This window comes from Aquila chrysaetos, chromosome 1 (assembly GCF_900496995.4).
Source record: "Aquila chrysaetos chrysaetos chromosome 1, bAquChr1.4, whole genome shotgun sequence".
In the NCBI taxonomy this organism is placed as follows: domain Eukaryota; kingdom Metazoa; phylum Chordata; class Aves; order Accipitriformes; family Accipitridae; genus Aquila; species Aquila chrysaetos.
This window is the reverse complement of record NC_044004.1, coordinates 83,554,597-83,574,211: the sequence shown is the minus strand read 5'-3', so window position 1 is coordinate 83,574,211 and position 19,615 is coordinate 83,554,597. Positions and strand designations below refer to the sequence as shown.

At 41.9% G+C, this 19,615-nt stretch overlaps 1 protein-coding gene across 1 annotated transcript; it reads right to left on the bottom strand.

Annotated features, from left to right (window-relative positions):
* Window positions 1–1,855: 1,855 nt before the first annotated feature.
* Window positions 1,856–5,659, bottom strand: NPFFR2 (neuropeptide FF receptor 2). Its single transcript, XM_030015932.1, has 3 exons — window positions 5,090–5,659; window positions 4,426–4,525; window positions 1,856–3,862 (listed from the first exon to the last, which is right to left on the bottom strand). The coding sequence occupies exons 1-3, from the start codon at window positions 5,454–5,456 to the stop codon at window positions 3,022–3,024; spliced, it is 1,308 nt and encodes a 435-aa protein (XP_029871792.1). The 5' UTR covers window positions 5,457–5,659; the 3' UTR covers window positions 1,856–3,021.
* Window positions 5,660–19,615: the final 13,956 nt, after the last annotated feature.

Here is a 19,615-nt window from a genome sequence, read left to right as displayed (position 1 = left end):
CAATACTTCATGACATCCTGTCAGCCTACAGAAGTTTCTTTTCCTTTTGTCAGTGTCCCTCCAGTTCCTTCCGCAAAGGCTAATTACTTCATCAGACAGTGTTTCCAGGATGAAACATTGCTTTTTAAACTAATATTTTAAAAACTTTTTTTACATTTTTTGTTATAGGTAGTTACAGATCTGTCACAGTGGGGTTTGTTGTTTCAGGGTGGCATTCAGAGAATGTTCTGAACTTCAATTTTTAAAAAGCAGAAGTTTTAAATTTTGAAATTGTCTTACAAGCATAACTTCTGCGTTTAGCACAGGCTAGTGTCTAGTGAAGGCAAACCATTTGATGCCTTCTACTTCAGCATCCTTTTTCTGCAGTGAAATGTTAAGGCTGTCTTGAGAATCACCAGCTTGAGCCAAACGCTTTGGGGCATTTTTGTGTCTTCCTTGCACTCATTTTGAGTACGTTTTTTCTGAGTGTTTTGCTGAACAGGGATGAACATGAGCATATACTTACACTTTAAAATATTCTTGAAACATTGCTGAATCATTCGGAAGCACAAAATGATACAGGTTGGACAGGATCTCTGGAGCTCATCTGGTCCTTAGTTTTAATCAGGAAAACACGTCTTTGGCAAAAGCTTTTTAAGAAAAAAAACCCACCTACTACAACAAGAAGGCTGCCTCAAGTATGAGCATATTAAATATTACTCTAAAATCAATACATGGCATGCCCTGCAAAAGGTATAGCAGCCACGCTTCTCTTTATGCAGCCCAAGATATGCTTGGCTTTCTGGGCTGCAAGCGCACATTGCCAGCTCAGGTCAAATTTAACATCCACCAACACCCCCAAGTCCTTCTCCTCAGGGCTGCTCTCCATCCACCCATCGCCCAGCCTGTATTTGTGCTTGGGATTGTCCCGACCCACGTGCAAGACCTTGCACTTGGCTTTGTTGAACTTCATGAGGTTTGCACAGGCGAACCTCTCAAGCCTGTCAAGGTCCCTCTGGATGGCATCCCTTCCCTCCAGCACATCGACCGCACCGCACAGCTTGGTGTCGTCGACAGACTTGCTGAGGATGTGCTCAATCCCACTGTCCGTGTCGCTGATGAAGATATTAGATAGTATCGGTCCCAGTATGGACATAGCAATAAGCTTTGGGAATCCAGGCAAGGCAAAGTTTGACAGGCAAAACAGGTCTCATTTTCTCAAACAACAAGTGAAGGACAAAGGACTGGATGGAAGGGGTGCAGGAAGTGTGAAACACCTGGAGCTCCGAAAACCTTTGTGGTGGGGTTTTCAACAGAGCGCAACAGGATCAGGCATCCATATTTGATTAGATCCTTTGAAAATCCCAGCCTAGATAAAATGCATTATAAAAACCACCTGCGAAATCAGAGCTGTTCCAGCAGCTTTTCTTCCCATTACTCCCAAAATGTTTTCCTTATTTTCTGGTAAGGAACATAGCTGGGGACGACACAGCTTGAAAAGTTGTCAGTTTTCCTTAATTGTGCAAATTTGTCACGATCTGAAAGGTACTCCAGTTTACCTGAAGAAGGACTGTATGGGGGAGTGACCTTACCTGGTATTTGGCCTCTATAAACCCTCCCAGGATAAGGCATGGTGAGGCTCTAATCCGGTAGCAGATCTGTGTAGGCTCGTCCTTGCGCTGACCCCCATTCCTCACTGATTTCAGGAGCCTTGGTGAGATGCTTCCAAGGTTGCTCGCTGTACCTGCTGAGTTCTGTCAGATTGAATGGGCCCTAAAGGTGTTTTATCTCCTGCTAGTATTGAAATTGCAGTCTTTTTAGGTGACTTCTATCCCCCCAGATAGAATTGAGTTCCCCCCAAAAATGTACCACAAAAGCCATTTTTTATCCTTTATTTCTCAAATTTCACTCCTATTTACTTCTCTAGCTGCAACAATAATTACTGTCACAGAATTAACAAGAGGGGCAACCAGAAAGGGGAATAAACGGAATGTGACTGAAGATGTCAGTGATGACTTCTTGTCATTTGGGTAGGAACCAGCTGGCACTCAAAATGTCCAGGCAGAAGCAACATGAGTATCAACCACAAGAAGACCCAGGAACCAGTGAGTTCAGTTCAAATATTCAGACTGTATCACCAATATTTCAGTTAAGGAGAGTTACAGAATAACAGATTGACAAGTTCGAGGAACAGGCTTACACTTCACAGAAGAAGCTAAAAGAGTAGTACCAAGGATCCATTGTCGAACAAAGAGAAATTCATGTTAAATCCAGGAGTGGGTTTATTGGATTAGTCTTGCTTTTGGTGGAGGACTTTTTTATAAATCTCATTAGCAGGTATTTTGGTCTACAGATAAAATTATTTCTTAATGCAACAAGAGGGACACCCTCAGACGCACTGGCTCGGAGCTGCCCTGAGCCCCAAAAGTTGAACCCCCCAGAGGGGCCATACGCTCAGGGTCCTGGCCAGTCTTGTGATTTCCTCCTTTTTCCAGCTCCACAGTCTAGCTGGATGCTACAAACAGCAGCGATGTTTCCACTCTCTGATATCAGAAGAAAATTGTAGGTATTAACAACAGCTAGCCTTACATGCTGAAACGTTACCGTAAATATTGTTCAAGCAACCCTGTTTCGGCTGCTCTGAGAGATTCACAGAAGAAAATGAATGAATGTTGTCCTCTTCATCAGTGAGTATCCAGAGTAATTGTATCCGAGTCAATAACTATAGTTCTCTTTTTCTCTTATGTCACAATAAGTGGAAGGTAATCCCATTTTAATCACGTCTCTGCTCCAGCCCAGTTCAAGAGCAATGAGTCATCACGGACTGCAGGGGAGGTGCCGCTGGTTTAAGCTGGTAACGCAAAGGGCTGAATTTGCTTTCCTACTTACATCAAACATTCAGATATTATGCAAGTTACTTATCTCCTTCAAAACAGAAACATATTGACTTTTTTGTCAGAAAGGGCTTACAGAGCGTGAGTTTCACAACACAATAAATAAACTCTGCTAGGCATAAACTGTTTAGGTAGTTCATAGCATGTTTCACTTAATTTCATCGTGGCAGGGCTCTTCTAGATCCTCCATTATCAAATCCTGCTGGTTATTCACCCAATTTCCTTTCTTAACTGTCTTCCCCTCCTCCTTAGCATTTTGACAAGCTTGATCCTGGGGTGTCTGGCAGTTGGCAGCTGGCAAAATGGCATTGCTTTGACCTCGCTGAGAATAGACCTCCCTGTGAACGATCTCCCCGGAGCAGAGCTGAAGTTTGAAGGCCGCCTGAAATCCTCGGCGAAAGTTTTCATTAAAGAAACCGTAGATGATGGGGTTGATGCTGCTGTTGAAAAAGGCCAGCCAGTGAGCAAAGGGATAGATATAAATGTTGATGATCTGCAACTGGATATCTGAAAGGTTGGCGTAGTCTGAGAGCATCATCAGAGTCCACAAGGGAAGCCAGGACAGGGTGAACAGCAAAGCCACAATAATGAGCATTTTGATGACTTTTTGTTTCTTCTTAGACACGCTGTGCCGCTGCCTCTGTCTGTGTTTTCCCACCACGGGCATTGCTGTGTTGAAAAGAGCAATGCTTATCCTAGCATACATGATAATAATGAGCGACAGGGGAGCCAGATAGATGTTGGCAAACAGAACCGTTGTATAGATCTTTCGCATTCCTGGGTTAGGCCAGTCCTCCCGGCACCAGTATACAGGGCGGGTTTCATTGCCATCGCCAAGGATGACCCTGAAATGCTTCTCTTCTTGTACCTGCAGCATGACCGCAGAAGGACACATGATTGCGATGGCCAGAATCCAGATGACCGCTATAATGGCGACTGCAGTTGAAATGGTCAGCTTCTGCTTAAACGGATAAACAATGCATCGAAACCTGTGGCCAAGACACCCGGGGACATATGTGGAGAAGCCATTTAAGGAAAGCTTAAACAAAGAGGTGAGCACACACACACATTTTAAATTGTATGTTTTTTAGAAAGTATAGATGGAATCATCTCCTCATCCTGCATAAACCCATGGAGTTGCATTTAGTTGCTCCATTTAAGAGCTGTGTTGGTAAAAACAACCTTAAAAACACATTTGTTGTTAAAATTTCCTCATTTTGATCTGTCTCCATATCAGCCTGCTGCTTCTGCTACTTCATTTAACCAAAGCCGGTACTAGTGCCTCTGCGATCTAGCTTAATAGCTAAGGAACAAACCAATTCTAGGCAGCCAGGTGTAGCACAGCTGTACCATCTTTAAGAGATACCTGTGGAGGAGCAAATTGCTATGGCTGCTCTTTAGACCCGGCCGCGTTTTGTTTTGCTCAATAGCCTCAGGAGCAAAGTACATCTCATGTATTGCAGTGTTGTATGGATTAATGAATCAGCCTCAGCATGGTCAGGTGGCCAGAGAGAGATGGAAGTGACAGTTTACAGTCTCTGCATCATCTTACCTGTCTACGGCAATAGCAACTAGAGTGAAGACGGAGGCAGAAACAGAGATTCCTTGGACCATCCCGCTCATCTTGCAAACCAGGCTCCCAAACGGCCATCCTGGAAGGACACAGAGAATTGAAATCGCCGCCATCCCACTGCAGCGCTAGGCTTATATGCATAAGAGGAAATTTCCACCCCAGAACTAATACATTTCTTTTGCTCTATCAGGCCATAGCAGGGGTTGGGGAGACAGAGGTTATGTAAACAAATGCTTTGCCAAACGCCTTGGGTGAGTTTCTGATGTTCCAAAAAACAGCAAAGCAAACGTTTGTGGTTTAACATCCTTTTAAAACAAGACCTCAAGACGAGAAAGGGAACCGACCGCTACAGTTGATTGCATCTGGCTCGTAGCATCTGCCAAGTTTTCCTGAATGTACAACCTGGTAGTGGGAGAATCCCTTCCTAAAGGCAACGGAGGCAGAAGTCAGCACGTACAGCCCCAGTCAGAAGGTGGATTAGAGGCTTGTCTTCCTCACCTCTGACTTCCAGTGACTCGAAATGCCTACAGAGCCTGCTCCAAAATACGCTCCCGGCTCTCGGGACCCCTAGGGAGGCCAGTGCTCAGAAATGCAGGCGAGTCCCCCTCGAGCCCTTTCTGCCACATGGTGCGAACCAGCCTACCTGCAATGATGTTGTCCAGGAGGGTGGTGGGCATGCAGAAGATTCCCACCAGTAAATCACTGACAGCCAGGTTTAAGATGAAAAGGTTTGTGACTGTACGCATGTGTTTGCTCCTCAGGACAATAAAGCAAACCACTCCGTTGCCAACCATACAGAGCAGGAAGATCAGGAGGTAAGAGACGATGAAGACAGCTGCCACTGAAGGCTGGTGAAGGTAGAAGTCCACATAGGAGACATTGCCTTCTAAGTAGAGGTACTTGTATGTCCCATTATAATTCAGCGCGTGAGGCCAATCGAATGAAGAGTTTGAGTCCATTTTCTTACTTGTGTTGCAACGTGCCTTAAAAGATATTTTTACAAAGGTCATTTTACTATGCTTGAAATTGAGCTGAAGAAATGTGACTAGTTTGGGTATACTGTGTGCTGAAATACATGCAAAGCTTATGTATACTCATCCCTCCATGGCTTATTTTAACAGTCCACGTCCTGAGCCTCCCCAGATAGGAAAAGCAACAAATACTATTAGTTTGATTTTACAACACAGGCATACAAAGGTGACCAGTAAGACTGCTGAAGGTTTTCTTCCTTCTGCAGGCTCTGTAAATTAAGTCCTCCTTCTCCCAAAGGAGAAGAAAGCCAGACAGGATGTAAACTTGCCAACCTTGTTGTGTCAAGTAAACAAACCAACAACTTGAACAGCTTATTTTGAGAAAAAAAATAATCAGAAATCTTGAGAAATCCATTTACTCAACAGCTTGAGTAATCTGGCACTTAAGCAACAGTGAGATTGCTGAGCCATGAAAAACAGTGATTAAATTAAAGCTTTCTGAAGCGGCACAAACCTTTTGCCTGAATGTATCCAAATGCAATCCCATTTCATTGAAAATGAAATATTTTCATGTACAGCTGGTATTAAACCACAGTTGATTTTACTTCCCTGCTTACAAGCTACATAGATCAGGAGATGAGTCTGCAAACACGAAGGACTATGCTGTGTTTAAAACATGCTGAAGTACAGGACAGTTGGATTCATTTCCTAGCTCTGCTACTGCATTCCCATGCCATCTTGGGGAATTCGTAATCTCTCCATGTTGCGGTTTTCCTGCAATAAAACGTGAGTAATACTTTTCCCACATGGTTTATTCACACTTTAAAGTAAATTCTCCCATTTTATATTTTATTAGATTACAGTTGGCAAAAACTACAAGCTTTTTCTAAAAGAGACTTTTTTCAAGTCTAAACTTTCTTGATATTGTGTCTTCTCAGTTTCAAGCTACAAGTATCTACACCTGCTGTGTTATAGTAGCAATGCTTTTGCTGGTGTGATGGCTTGAACATACGGGACGCAAGACTTGATTTGACCGCTTGATGAAGCTGAAAGAACCAATTTAAAGCAGGTACAGAATTTTTATGCCCCAAACATACTTACTTCCAAATTTAACTGATTGAGATGAACTTTGTAGGCCACAATCTGTTTTCTTGCCCTGTATAACCTATAGTTAAATGAGACACTGCACCGAAATTCTAAATCAAATCTTAACCATGACAAAATTCTAACATGTATATTATACAACTCACACAGAAATGGTATTGGTTTACATAACAGGCCAACTCTGGCATCTTGACATTTACAGCTGACACCAGATAACTTCAAAGCAGCATTCAATTTTTTTTTCTACATTTATTTTTATCTACCAGATGGAGATGCCTGAAGAGGCAGGGGGATGAGGTATTCCTAACTTAAAAGAACAGCAAAATTAATTGGTGGCAGAAGGCATAAAATTAATGTATGGGTGTAGGTGCCTTTAGGACCCTTACAAATTCCTTAGTATAAATGAAATCTAAATTGAGGCACAAGTATCCAAATCCTAATGAGCTTGTATGTGAAGGAAGGAAAGCTCTGGCTACACCTCTTTCCTTATGAAAGGAAACGTGGAGCGGACCCTTTTTTATGCAGCTAAGGTTTCAGCTGCCTCCCCAGATACCCGATGATGAGGCGTGTGATGGTTTTCCCCGCGTCTGTGGAGTAACGATGAAAGGTGACGTTCTGTTGTCCCTCCACGTAGGGCAGGCGTCTCCCCAGGATAAGAAAAAGAGTGTTAGGTACCAACGCTAAAAGGGCAGCTGGTGTTCCTTCTTTCTTCTTGCTGGGTTTTACTTAACAAGGTTTCTAATTTACCTTCTGTCTCTGCCTGTTGTTCCCTGATATAATCACACCTAAATCTCAGGAAAGCATTGCAGCTTTTCTATATTTTGCTTGTCAATGAAACTCAACAACATGAAAGCCTCTGCAAGTGTTTTACTTCCAGGTAGCAAGCACAGTAAAAAAATATTTATTCTGATACGCCTCAGGTTTGAAACAAGTGGAGTAGTGAAAAAAACATCGTGTTCTGGTGTCTTCTGCCTTTTTAGAAGTCAACAGCAGTACGATGTTTGTAATGGGTCTGTATTTTTACATATTCATTAAAATGTCTGCACATTAAGGTAGGTAGACAAGAATCTGAAATCTCTAGCAAAAAAATGGCTGCTTGTATCTTTTAAGAAAGCAGTATATACAAGCTAGCTGTAATAGTTGTATATTCGCTTTGGCTGTCCTTATGGAGAAAGACTATTTATTTACCTTTACTGGTTTTGTCCAACATATTTTCAAAACGATTGAAAATATTTTTATTCAGATGTGTTACATGCCAAATGTTTTAACTAGCCGGAGATCAGAGTCAACTGCCGTGGAAAGCGTTTTAATGCCAATTTTACAAGCTAGCAGGCACTGATGCATTTGTATACAAACATGCCCAAGATGAAGAGTGTTGGCAGAATTCAAACATAGGTATTTGACAATAGGAGTTTACACTGTTCCTTTAATCACAGATCTGGAGCTGTGCTTTATAAATCCCAGGAGATGCTGCGTCACCAAAACCCCATTTAAAGCTCAGCATCTCTTGTGCTCCCTCTTGGCCCGTGAGAAGAAATAGACTTTTTGTGGCTCGCTTTCCTCTTCTTCCCCCAGCCAGTTTCTCCAGGGAGTAAGGAGCAGGAGCCCAAGTTCTCCCTGCCCGGGGAGATGGCCATCTAGATGAGAAGCAGAGCTTACCACGGGAGCGTCCTTCACTGGGAAAGGCTTGACATGCTCTGCGGGATGAGGCCCAAATCTGTAACGAGGAATCTAACACGCCAGTGTTTGCTCTGTAGCTCTAAGTCACTTCTGAAGCTGCCAACCAATGGTATTAACCAAGTTAGAAATGCAAGGGCTCTTGCAGTCAAGCCTTCTTTTCCTGATGGCTAGTGATGAGAGTAAGCAAGGAGCTTGGTTTAACACAGGGGAAGTGAAATAGCAAGAAACAGAGCAGATGGTGCCAGTAATCTGACACTTGTTAGACGTTTGGAGCGAACGAAGCAAGGGATGGAGCTACACTAGGCTAATTGCTGGATTTCAGAGAGTAAATGCCACTCTGCGAGAAAATGGGAGTTCTGCTCTGTGCAGAGTAAGCACAAGACTTGTGCTCTTGGTAGGTCTCCTGTCCGGTTTTGAAAATTTTGGCAAAGAGTAGCAACACACTCAATCCCAAGAGTTTGGAAAAAGTCAGGCCATCTGCCCCTTCTCATCCTCTAATGAAAATAAACATGTATTTGGCTCCTTTGTTTTGGCTTCTCTGAGGTTCCACCTAAGTTCTTGTTCTCCAGCATTTCTCTGCAAATAGAATGGCCACAAATGTATTCTTTTTTACTACTATTATTGTAAATTAATGCTAATTTTCTTCGGTAATCCTTTGCTTCCCAGAGGTGGTGTTGCAAAAAAGACACTCCAGCTTGGGGAAGACGGCCTTTGCCTCACGCTGTGTTTGTTCCCAGTCCCCATGACCGAGAGGACCTGCGCTGTCATGAAGCAGCCCTGCAGATGAGATAGAGGTGGCTATCCTTCCTTGCCTTCTGTCGTTTGGCTTTTTGAGAGGTTGAGGGGTCTCTGTTGGTATGAGGGAGAAGTTCTTTGTCATTCCATGCCCTGTTGCTCTGTGCAAGAACAGAGAAGGAATATCTGTAGTTCAGGTTTTATTGCTGCTTTACACCATATATACACAACCGTTCATGGGCCACACAGGCTTTTGCGAGGCTTTTACGAGTACAAATTGTTATGCAGGTAGTACTAATATGAGGCTTTGGACCCAGGAGTACAAACCCTTGTGGGTCATTCCTGTGCAATGGCAGTATTCTAGTGAATCAATTACTTATAATTCTGTCCATTAAGACAACTGAAATGGTACCTTATCACACTAAAAGCAGGAGGAATAATTTATGATTTTTCTTTGGACACATATCTTGGATTTTCTCTCTTTTTCTGACAATGTGTTGTAAAGCAACAGCTTTCAATCTCTTCAGTAATGAACTCTGGAATAGTTTTTGTTCGTAACTGATGAACAAGTTGCAAACAGCCTCAAGGCAAAACTGTTTGTCTTATGTAGTCTGATCACAGTTGCACTAATGAAATTTTGTAGCATTGTGGCTGTGGCAAACACAGTGAATTTGCCATACAAATACCGTAGCTTACAGGAAATGGAAAAGGTACACGGATTTTTATCATATTGAAGCTGAGGTGGAAAAGGATTGGCTGGAAGGAGAAATGAAGGCAGTGCCTTGTGTTTTCACAAGGTACTTGCCAGCTAAAACAGACAGTGGTAAATAATCAAGAGAGGCACAGAAGACAAACATAAGTCATCTAAGAAAAGGGAAAAATAATGCAATGCGTAAATATTATAAAATGATAAATAAAAGTAATTTGCTTCTACACGCTAATCTAATAAGGGCGTGGCCTCACTACTTTATTTAACATATCAGGGGAAAATCTGCAAAGAAGTAAAGCAAGAGGCTCCACTAGTGAAAAACTGCCCAGTCCCACACATTGGGTTTTTAAACACGTGAGGCTCATATACTGTTGAAATCCCAGTTAAAAGCAGCCATATACAAATATGCAGTATAAAGTCTTATGGCGTAACCAGGACAATCTCATGCCACTGGATATGGAAAATCTATTTCCCGTTTTTACAGTAACAGTTCAAGGTAATTACGAAGTGAATGCAGTTATTTTTGTTGGCCACATGGAGGAAGTCTAGTAACCACTGGAGCCAGCCAACACTGCTTCACCTTTGCGCACAGCCATCTGGGTTTGTTGTCTTGATTTTCGTGTGTGTGAAATCTCATCACAGAATCCTCTGAGGCTTTAGAAGCTGAAACAAAGACAAGGACCTTTCAGAGACATGAAGAACAGAAGCTTGTTGTCATGGAAAAAGAAAATTTAATGTGGTAAGTGGTAAAAAAATTGTTCTTCCCTTGTCCTGAGCTTCATACTCAGTAATGGGTCAACTATAGCAATTTCCTGGAGACCTGGGACAATGATAGCATCTCTGGTCTGCCGAAAAGTTCAAAAATCCTGGTTGCAAAATGCAGCCACTGAGGGATGGCAAAAATAGCGGTGCCTCATTCTGTAAGTGTCTTAGAAATAAGAGACAAATGCATGGATTATCCTGTGACTCAGTGGATCAGAAAAAGCTATTGACCAAGACAAACAAATTGCTCTTGCCTAAACAAAATGTAAAAAGATCAACTGTCAACATTCCCAACTCAGTGAAGTGCTATTAGCAGCTATTTTTAAGAATAAAGAGGGGCATGTAAAGTAGTATGAGAACGGGCAGTGTTCACAGGTGACCTCTGCCTTAATGAAAAGTGATGGTTTTGGAGGAAGCAATAGCAGGGAAAGCGGTCCGATTGCCAGCCAGGCATTTTGGTTGCAAAAGACCATTTCCTATGGAAACCAGATTAAAACCAAAATGTTATTCAACAGGGACACACTGCACAGCAGTATGCAGCGAGGCAGGAAGAAACCAGGGGAACCACTGACTGTGTGGTAGAACTACAGACAAGGATCTGGGGTTTGTACCAAGCTACCAGCTCAACAGGAGGCGACAGCAGCATGACGTACAAAAGTGGCAGGCACCCTAACGGCACGTAAGCAGGACAGCAGCTTACAGAACACATGAAATACTTCCACGCTGTTCAGTACTCAGGGCTCATTTCGTTTGTTGTATTTAGTTCTGCTCGATTTAATTCAACGCAGATTTGGATCAAGCGCAGGAAGAAGGGCAACGAAGCTGGTGAAGGGTCTGGAGCACAAGTCTTATGAGGAGTAGCAGAGGGAACTGGGGTTGTTCAGCCTGGAGAAAAGGAGGCTGAGGGGAGACCCTATTGCTCTCTACAACTACCTGAAAGGGGGTTGTAGCGAGGTGGGTGCTGGTCTCTTCTATCAAGTAACTAGTGATAGGACAAGAGGAAACGGCCTCAAGTTGCACCACGGGAGGTTTAGATTGGATATTAGAAAAAATTTCTGTACTGAAATGGTTGTTGGGCATTGGAACAGGCTGCCCAGGGAAGTGGTGGAGTCGCCATCCCTGGAGGTGTTCAAAAAACACATAGACGAGGCACTTGAGGACATGGTTGAGTGGGCATGGTGGTGTTGGGTTGACGGTTGGAGTCGATGATCTTAAAGGTATTTTCCAACCTAAATGATTCTATAAGTCTATAGGAAGTCACAGGAAAGACCAGAGGACTCCAAAGTATGACCTACAGGGAAATATTGTAAGATAAGGGGTCATTTAATCTAAAAAGGTGAAATGTGGCAATATATTCTCCCATTTTGCTGCAAATTTCAGAAATACTTTAGCATAGCATCATACATGTCAGTAGGTTAGACATGAAGGATGTATGTCTGCAGTTCATTGCAAGCAGGGCTTATCTTTGCTTTCTCTTCCAGAGAAAGAGCAAGGCTTCAGCAACAGCCAAACACCAAGTTCCAGACTGAAGCTCGAGTACGTGACAGGCAGAAGTGCAGAAGCTGTCGCTAACAAACAGGAGCACCTGGGTTTGCCAAGATAAATGCCACAGGCAAGACAGCCTTTTTCCTACGTCAAGATTTCATCAGAGTATCATTAACTTCATGGAAATTGTTTTAAGGTATGTTTTAACTTCATTTTGCACTTCATGTCAGCTTCCCATATAAGCAGAAGTGTTCAGTCTGTGTAATACAAGACTTTAACTTCAAAGTACAAACTCTGAGGATATTTATGAAATAAGGTATCAGAACTTAAAGTATTTTATTTACTTTTTCATGCATCAGCATTTTAATGATATTTTATATGAAATACCTCAGAGTGTCTTATCTCAAAATAAGCCCCGAATATCACATGGAAGCAGTAGGCTTTCAGCTAGGAAAAAGGAGCTGTGATAGAAAAGCTACACTAAAAATAGCAAGTTGCAATATAAAATTTTTTTCTTATTGATGTTTACTTCCATGAAGAAAAACAAGTATACAATGAGAAGCAAATCTCTCATTTTTAAATGAGCAATCCCAGGGAGACATACCAATCTTAAAGTTGCATGCCGAGCTCTTATGAATGGCCTTAAACTGTTTATCCTCCCCTAACTGTCATTTATCTGGGTAGCCTGAGCTGGGACCAAGGAAAATATTTTGTCAAAGGTTTTTGGTTTTTTTAAAAGATCTTAAACTTTTCCTATCCTGTCTAATTATAAAGAGCAATGCTAGCAGTAGGATTGCTATAATAAACAAAACAAGACTTAGTTGCAGATTACTCATCCACTTGAGGTGGGAATATAAAACCTTTCACCAAAAAGCGAAATCTCAAATGTATATCAGAAGATGCTAATGGAAGGTGAGGCATTCACAGCAAGTCTGTTACATTTCTCTAGAATATATAATTTTTCCCACCCTGGTTCATTCTTCTGACATTCAAATAATAAGACACAGTTTTCCTGTCAAACATGGGGTTTATTACCACACTAATGAGGAAGAGTAAAGCTGAAAATTTATCATAGCAAAACCTTGCTATAGCTAAGCATTTTCTGCTATTTGCTATTGGCTGACCTTAAGATGGTAATGTATGCATTCTATCCTTTCAAGCACATAGATGACTTCTACCAGTTTGCCCAGAAACATTCAAAATCTGAAGTATCTCATTTGGCTAATAGCTGAATATGGTGTGGAAGTTTGTCAGTTACTTGTTTTGCCTTTTTATCCATTATGAAGCTGTATGACATACTGCACAAGGAGAACAGGGATTGGTAGCATAAACAGATGCAGTGACAGTGTTTTTAACATGAGCCGAGTCCTTGGTTATACAGTAAAATGAAAGTTACCTAACACTTTGGCAGCAAAGCAACACAGAGAAAATGTTTTCTGCATGCATGTTATACTATGATAACATAACATACATGAATTCTTGGAGAATTAGAGCTTAGGCTGTTTACTTATTGCTTGTCATTTTACCCCTATGGTTTTGCTTAATGCTTAGTCAAGCTTTAAGCTTCTGAATTTAAAGTTTTTCTGTTCGATGTGTCACAAGCTGTTATAAATTTTAACTAAAATCTCAGCCAACTGTTCCCTGAAATGAGGTTAAAGTAAGACTTCCACACACAGGCACACTTATCCAGCCATTTTATTAAGAAGCCCAGGCAAGTCATAAGATTTTAGCTCCCTTATACTTGGAAATGGCTTTTTCTCATCTTCAGAAGAATTGCCCCAAGACTGTTCACAGCCCAAGTCTTAAAGTTTTGCATCTATTAGTGGCCTTTTTGCAACTGGAATCTAAGGAGTCTTTTTAGCCTTAGTTCTCTCAGCCAGCAGCAGGCTGAGAAACAAGGATGGTACTACCCCTAATGCCAGCAGCACAGGTGAAAAAAATCATAAGGCTCTCAGTTGAGTAGAGTGTAAGAAAATTACACAATGCATTCAGTAGAGGGCTTGGCCTGGTCATGTTAACAGAGACTTACACCCAAGCCTTAAATTAATAGCTGCCAAGTCAGAAGCGTAGCATGTATGAGAGAGAAAATCTGTTTAGAAATTGGAGAGAACCTAATTGAGAGCTATTGCAATTCTTACTGAGGCTAAGTGAAGGTATTAGAACACGCTTCCTGTGTTTCTGTTATGCCCCCTGATAGTGCTCTTGTTCTCTTGATGTAGTATTATACTGAAAACACAAGGACTCCGAGAAATCTCCTTTCGTAAGTTAGTGCAATTTACCTGGTGCTTAGGACACGTTTAAAGATATTAATACTTAGGGTACCTTCCCTTTAGAGGGTTCATCCCCACCTCACTGCATAATCTAGCACTATCCAGAAGAATACTGGGCTCACTATGCTAAACAAGCCAGAATTGTGCAGAAAGCCAAGCGCACTCATTCCACCTCGCCTTTGCTATTCAGACATGCATTGAGCAGAGAGATGATGAGTTTCTCATTAAGTGGGTCTTTGTGGCAGAGCAGTAAACCTTCAAAGAAAGCACTGTAGAAGAAAGCTAATAAACCAAGAGCAGCATTCTCCCAGTACACGCATAGCTACCGAGTGCAGCAAGCATTACCAGTGTTTTGAAAGTAGGCTAGCAAACCTGTCAGCTCTCTCTTATCCTTCGCTGATGTTGGCTGATCAAACATGTCCACTAGCCCTCTGAGCCAGACACTGAACATGACATGCTTGGCACCCTCTGCTACCTCCTCAGACCTTGCTTGTATTAGTCCATTTTAATGTATTACTTGAATTCAGAAGGGAAAATAAGTCCCTAGTTGAGAAGATTTCAGTAGAGTTAAACTATTTCAGTTAAGTTCTCCTGAGATCCAAACTGTAAGTAGCAGCTTCCCATTTGTCATGGGTAAGTGGCCAGGGACCCCACTAAAAATAATCTGAACTGGTCTGAGCTTTTTTCACTGGAGAGATACTCCCGTGAGCACTTAGCAGTAAGTGTTGTGGATTAAGCTATAGGAACAGTTACATGGTCACTGCTGGGCTTTTTGCAGCACTAAATTCCCCACTAATGGGAGACCAGCCTCCTAAATTGCCACCTTCCAGCACAGCAGCTGATTTTTACCATCACTAGTCCTTTAATATTGGCTGGATGGTAGGCAGAAAGCTGAATCATCTGATCTTATGTGCAAGTTAAGGCTCTGCACATGAGTCACTCCTTGTCAGACCACTCAGGTAGACAAGACAGCCATGTCATTTGGAGTATTGAAAGTAAGCAGATAGAAGGAGGAAGCAAGAGTAATCATAGTTTAGGTAGAAGCTGAAAGGTGGGACAGCCATGAGATAATCCCAGTGGAAAATAAAATTGGCAAACAAAATAAGCAATTTAGAAGCCCATTGGTCAGGTTGCAAGCTAATTCACTAGGTAGAGAGAAGCAGGAACTGTCATGGTGTAGTTTTTTCCTCCCCCACAAATGGGGGGGGAGGCACAGAGGATGCTGTAATCACTGCAAAGTGAATGACCAGAACTCAGCCCAAGGTTCACTGACACCGAGTTATTAGTCCATACAGAAACATGGCATGGACGTCTTCCATTTTAAACTGCTGCAGAGCCACAGGCTGCCAAGACATATGGCAAACCAATCTGCTCTGTATTGTGTCCTCTGCAGTGAGCCTCTGCGGAAGCAGTTAAGTGCTTCCCCACACACCATGTACTTGTCCCTGCAGGAAGTCCCATTCTGTGACATGGAATGATGCTGTTGGGAAGGCAGGGTCCCAAGTAAATAATTAAGCAGGTTAGCCCAATTTCCCACCCATCCTTTCCCTGCTCTCAAATGCTCCAGGCAGCTGAAAAGCCAGCATTGCCTCACTTGCAAACGCCAGACAGAACTGGGAACAGTGCAAGTGGTTCAGCTCCCAAAACAGAACAATTTGCTCAGACTGTCAGAGTGCTCCTTGGATCAAACACAGACACAGCTGAAACACAACTTCTATTTTAACAATAACACTTAAAAAAATTCTGTCCATTTATAAACCTTCATTAATGTTATTTTGTGTCCAAGTTAAAATTGTATTTTATGGTAACTACAGAAGCCTACCGGGAGACAGGTACTGCTGTGTGGGCAACAAAGAATGGCAAAATTCATGCCAGGAGAATAGGAACTGGAGATGCAAATGCAGGTAGAGATTACTGCAGCCAAGCCTCCAGGTGGAGTCCAGCATTAAAAATTCTGATCTGATTGGCCATCAAATAGTTACTCTCGCTAAGGCAAACTCAGTACAAAACCAGCATTAAAAAAAAACTAAACCAAAAAAAAACCACAAACAAAACCCAAACACCTCTATACAAGCATAAATTAAGACAACTAAAGAATCAGTGTGCTTGTGACAGCTTCCTTAAGTGCTATCCTCAGGCCAGACATCAGAACACTGATGTTTCAATCCTAACAGGATAGCATTTTTTTCTGAAACCAAGGGCTGGGACAATAGATTTTGGCAGTATTTATGACAACCTCCTGCATGGCTTTTTAAACTTTATAAAAACAGAACTTGGAAAGAGAAATGGATTTTTTATTTATTGTTTTATTTTACCCAGAAAATTGGTTTCTATCTGGAGGTATTGAAGTGAAAAATTTTTCTTGCCCTTCCCAGCCTCCTTTCTCCTACCTAAGAACATGTGAGCTGCCAACAGCTAGAACCAAAACAATACCAATGCAAATAGCACATCACAAAGGTTCTTTGCACTAGATTATACATATGCTTATTGTGAAAAATGAGCAAGAGCCATATAATTATTTGATTTATATCTATTTTAGCATGGAAGTGCTATTGCCCAATATGAGATAAGCATGAAAGCAAACAGAGCCCATGATCTGCAGTATATTTGTTTCTTTTCCGTAGCTGGAAGACCCACCTCAATACAATAGTCATGCTGAGAATCTCTGTTTGGTCTACATACAAGAGAATACAAGTAATTTATTTACAAATCAAGGGGGAAGGGGAATATATATCAAAACCAGGTGAAGCTACCCAATAAGCATCCATTTTTGACAAAAGTGATAGTAACAGGTCCGGAGTTATGAGACCAACACCCTCCTTCCAGATATTTGCTGTGATTACACACAAATCAAGGTGTGTGTGAAATACCATTAAAAAAAAAGAATAAGATGTTCCCCCTACATAAGAAAAACTCAGCCTACTCCAGATAGAAGTAAGTCTTGGAACAACAGCTACAAGCCCTGCTTGTTCTCAGCCAGGGCTTGAGCTAATGCTGCTTTTAGGGTGACTTTCTGTCACATGCAATTAATACCTGAAGTGTAATAATACTGATATTGTTTTGGAGGCTGTAGCTCAAAACCACATCCTTTAACCCCCCCCACCCCCTACTGCTTGGTATATACTATAAACCAGCCAGCTGCATGCTTAACATGAAACTAATTGTGGAGTTTACATAGTTTGCTTTTTATATCAGGGATCACTAAGAGCTTATTACAATTAAATAGCATTTTACCTCCTCACCGAAGTTCCCAGGTAGTGGAATACCTGATTAGGCTTCACTAAAAATTAAACAGAACAGTCTGCCTCGACAAAAGGCAGCATAGGTGGACTACTTATGCAGCCCGTCAGTGCCAAATCCTTAACGCTTAGCTGCAACCACAGGTCAGATTTGTCCAGAGGCACTACCTTTAATCTTAAATAACTGTATAGACTAAACAGAAGAAAAAATTCTCTACTCAGCTTATAGCAAGGGTTTAACCTGCATAGTAGCATCTCTCTAGAAAGAGCTAATAGTCTGTAGAAGGACAGTAGATCAAAGAAGTGGACTGAACTCTTCTTATACCTTCCTACTTGCTAACTGTTCACTTCTACGGACTTGGCACACCAGCATCTACATTTACACAGTTACTTTAAATACTCACTTATAGATTAATCCACTGATTCTTTCTGTGAGTTGCTCTATTCATCTGAATCCATTTAGTACTCTTGAATTCCCATTTACTGCCTCAGTGACTTGATTCCATTATGCTCTGAGCAATTAACACCACTCAAATTTTAAGCCTCACCTGTACAACATGGATAAATACCTCTAACAGAGGTCAGAAATTTTACATACTCCTATCGTGCCAAGAGGTTACCTCTCAGTAACCTGTGGGGTTCAAGCTGTCAAGTTTGAGGTGGTTCTCTGTCCAAACATAGGCTATTCCCCACAGAGTCATCCATGTCCCCTTTTCTGTGTTTTTCCAGGTACACAGCATCCTGTCGGGGATCAAGGGGATTGCGACATGCAGCACTAGTGACATGGTAAGCTGTCCTGCTTTGTCATCTCCTCTTTTCTGAGGATCCATTTTATCACTGATTAGCATTAATATTATTGCACCAGGTTACCACCACCCTAAGACCTCAATGAAAATAGCTACTGGAAACTACCATAGCATGCGCCTATTGCAAGTTAAGCACGCATATGTATTTCAGCTCTAAAAAGGGTTTGTTCTGGTTTGCCCCTGCACTCTAAGGTCTCCATCACAACAAACCCAAGTTCACATCTTGAATCAAGCTCTCTCTCCACTCCCCTAAAGCCAATTCTGTTCAACAAGTGCTAGCTGAAACTCAAGTGTGTCATAATTGTTCCCGATAGCATTTGCTTCTGTATTCAAAGCAGCTTATGCTTAAGTGTAGTTTATTTGATGGGCCATTAAGCTGTCTTCACCTCCGAGTTTGGTTATGTACCTTCAGTAACATCACCTGTACCAGCCATAACACTGCTACCAGCAAGTTGCTATAACAACCTAGGTTTATGCACTGGAAGGCAGCAGCAGCAAAACAAGCACCCTGTAACTATATTGACTAGGCTTACCTGATGACTAGTAGCATTTTAATGAAACAGTCTCAGGATTGTAGGCTTCAATTCTAGGGACAGTTAAAGACAAACAGGACAGTAACTTTTCCCTTCTAAAGAGAGAGTTAATGATCTCCTTCAAGAGAGACAATTGCTTCTCTGTCAATGCAGGACTCCTGATACCTTCCATTTACCATGCCAGAAAGCTGGAAATAGTCAAGAAGTTCAAGATAAGTAATCTTGTCACAAGGAGAGGTCAAGCCAAAATTTTCAAACACCTTATCCTTAAATTTAAAGGCCATGTAGGAAATTTTAGCCTATAAAGTCATCTGACATTATACAATTAATTAATCACCTCTCCTGGTTTAAGGGCATTAATGCATCAAATACTGGCATCAGCTACTACCAGACTACCAACTGTTAAATTTCCATATAAACAATGGAATTCTCACCCAGTACACACAAAGTCCTGCCTTCAGTTTGCAGGAGTTCAGGGTGTTCAGCAGGTCAGTGGGTCAAGGCACAAATGTCCTGCTGGCCATGACCCGGTTAGACTCAGCCTACATCCAGTTTACCCTTGAGGTACCTCAGTCCCATGAGCAGCAACAGCCAGTGTAGAAAATCCCATTCTATTTCTTCAGTGGCAATGGCTGTACCCTACAGACACCCTCATCTAATGAAGAACTGCAAGTTCAGGGTCAGTTTTCACAAGCACTGTGATTCACATAAAAACTACCCATTGATATAGCTTGATGAGGTCAGATCACAGGTCACAACATCAGTAGAGCAACACCACAGAAGCAGTTGACCCAGGTCAATAAACTTAGAGCTTTGTGGCAGCCTTATCCCCATCTTCTCATTCCTCCTTTATGGAACTCTGCAAGCTCATACAG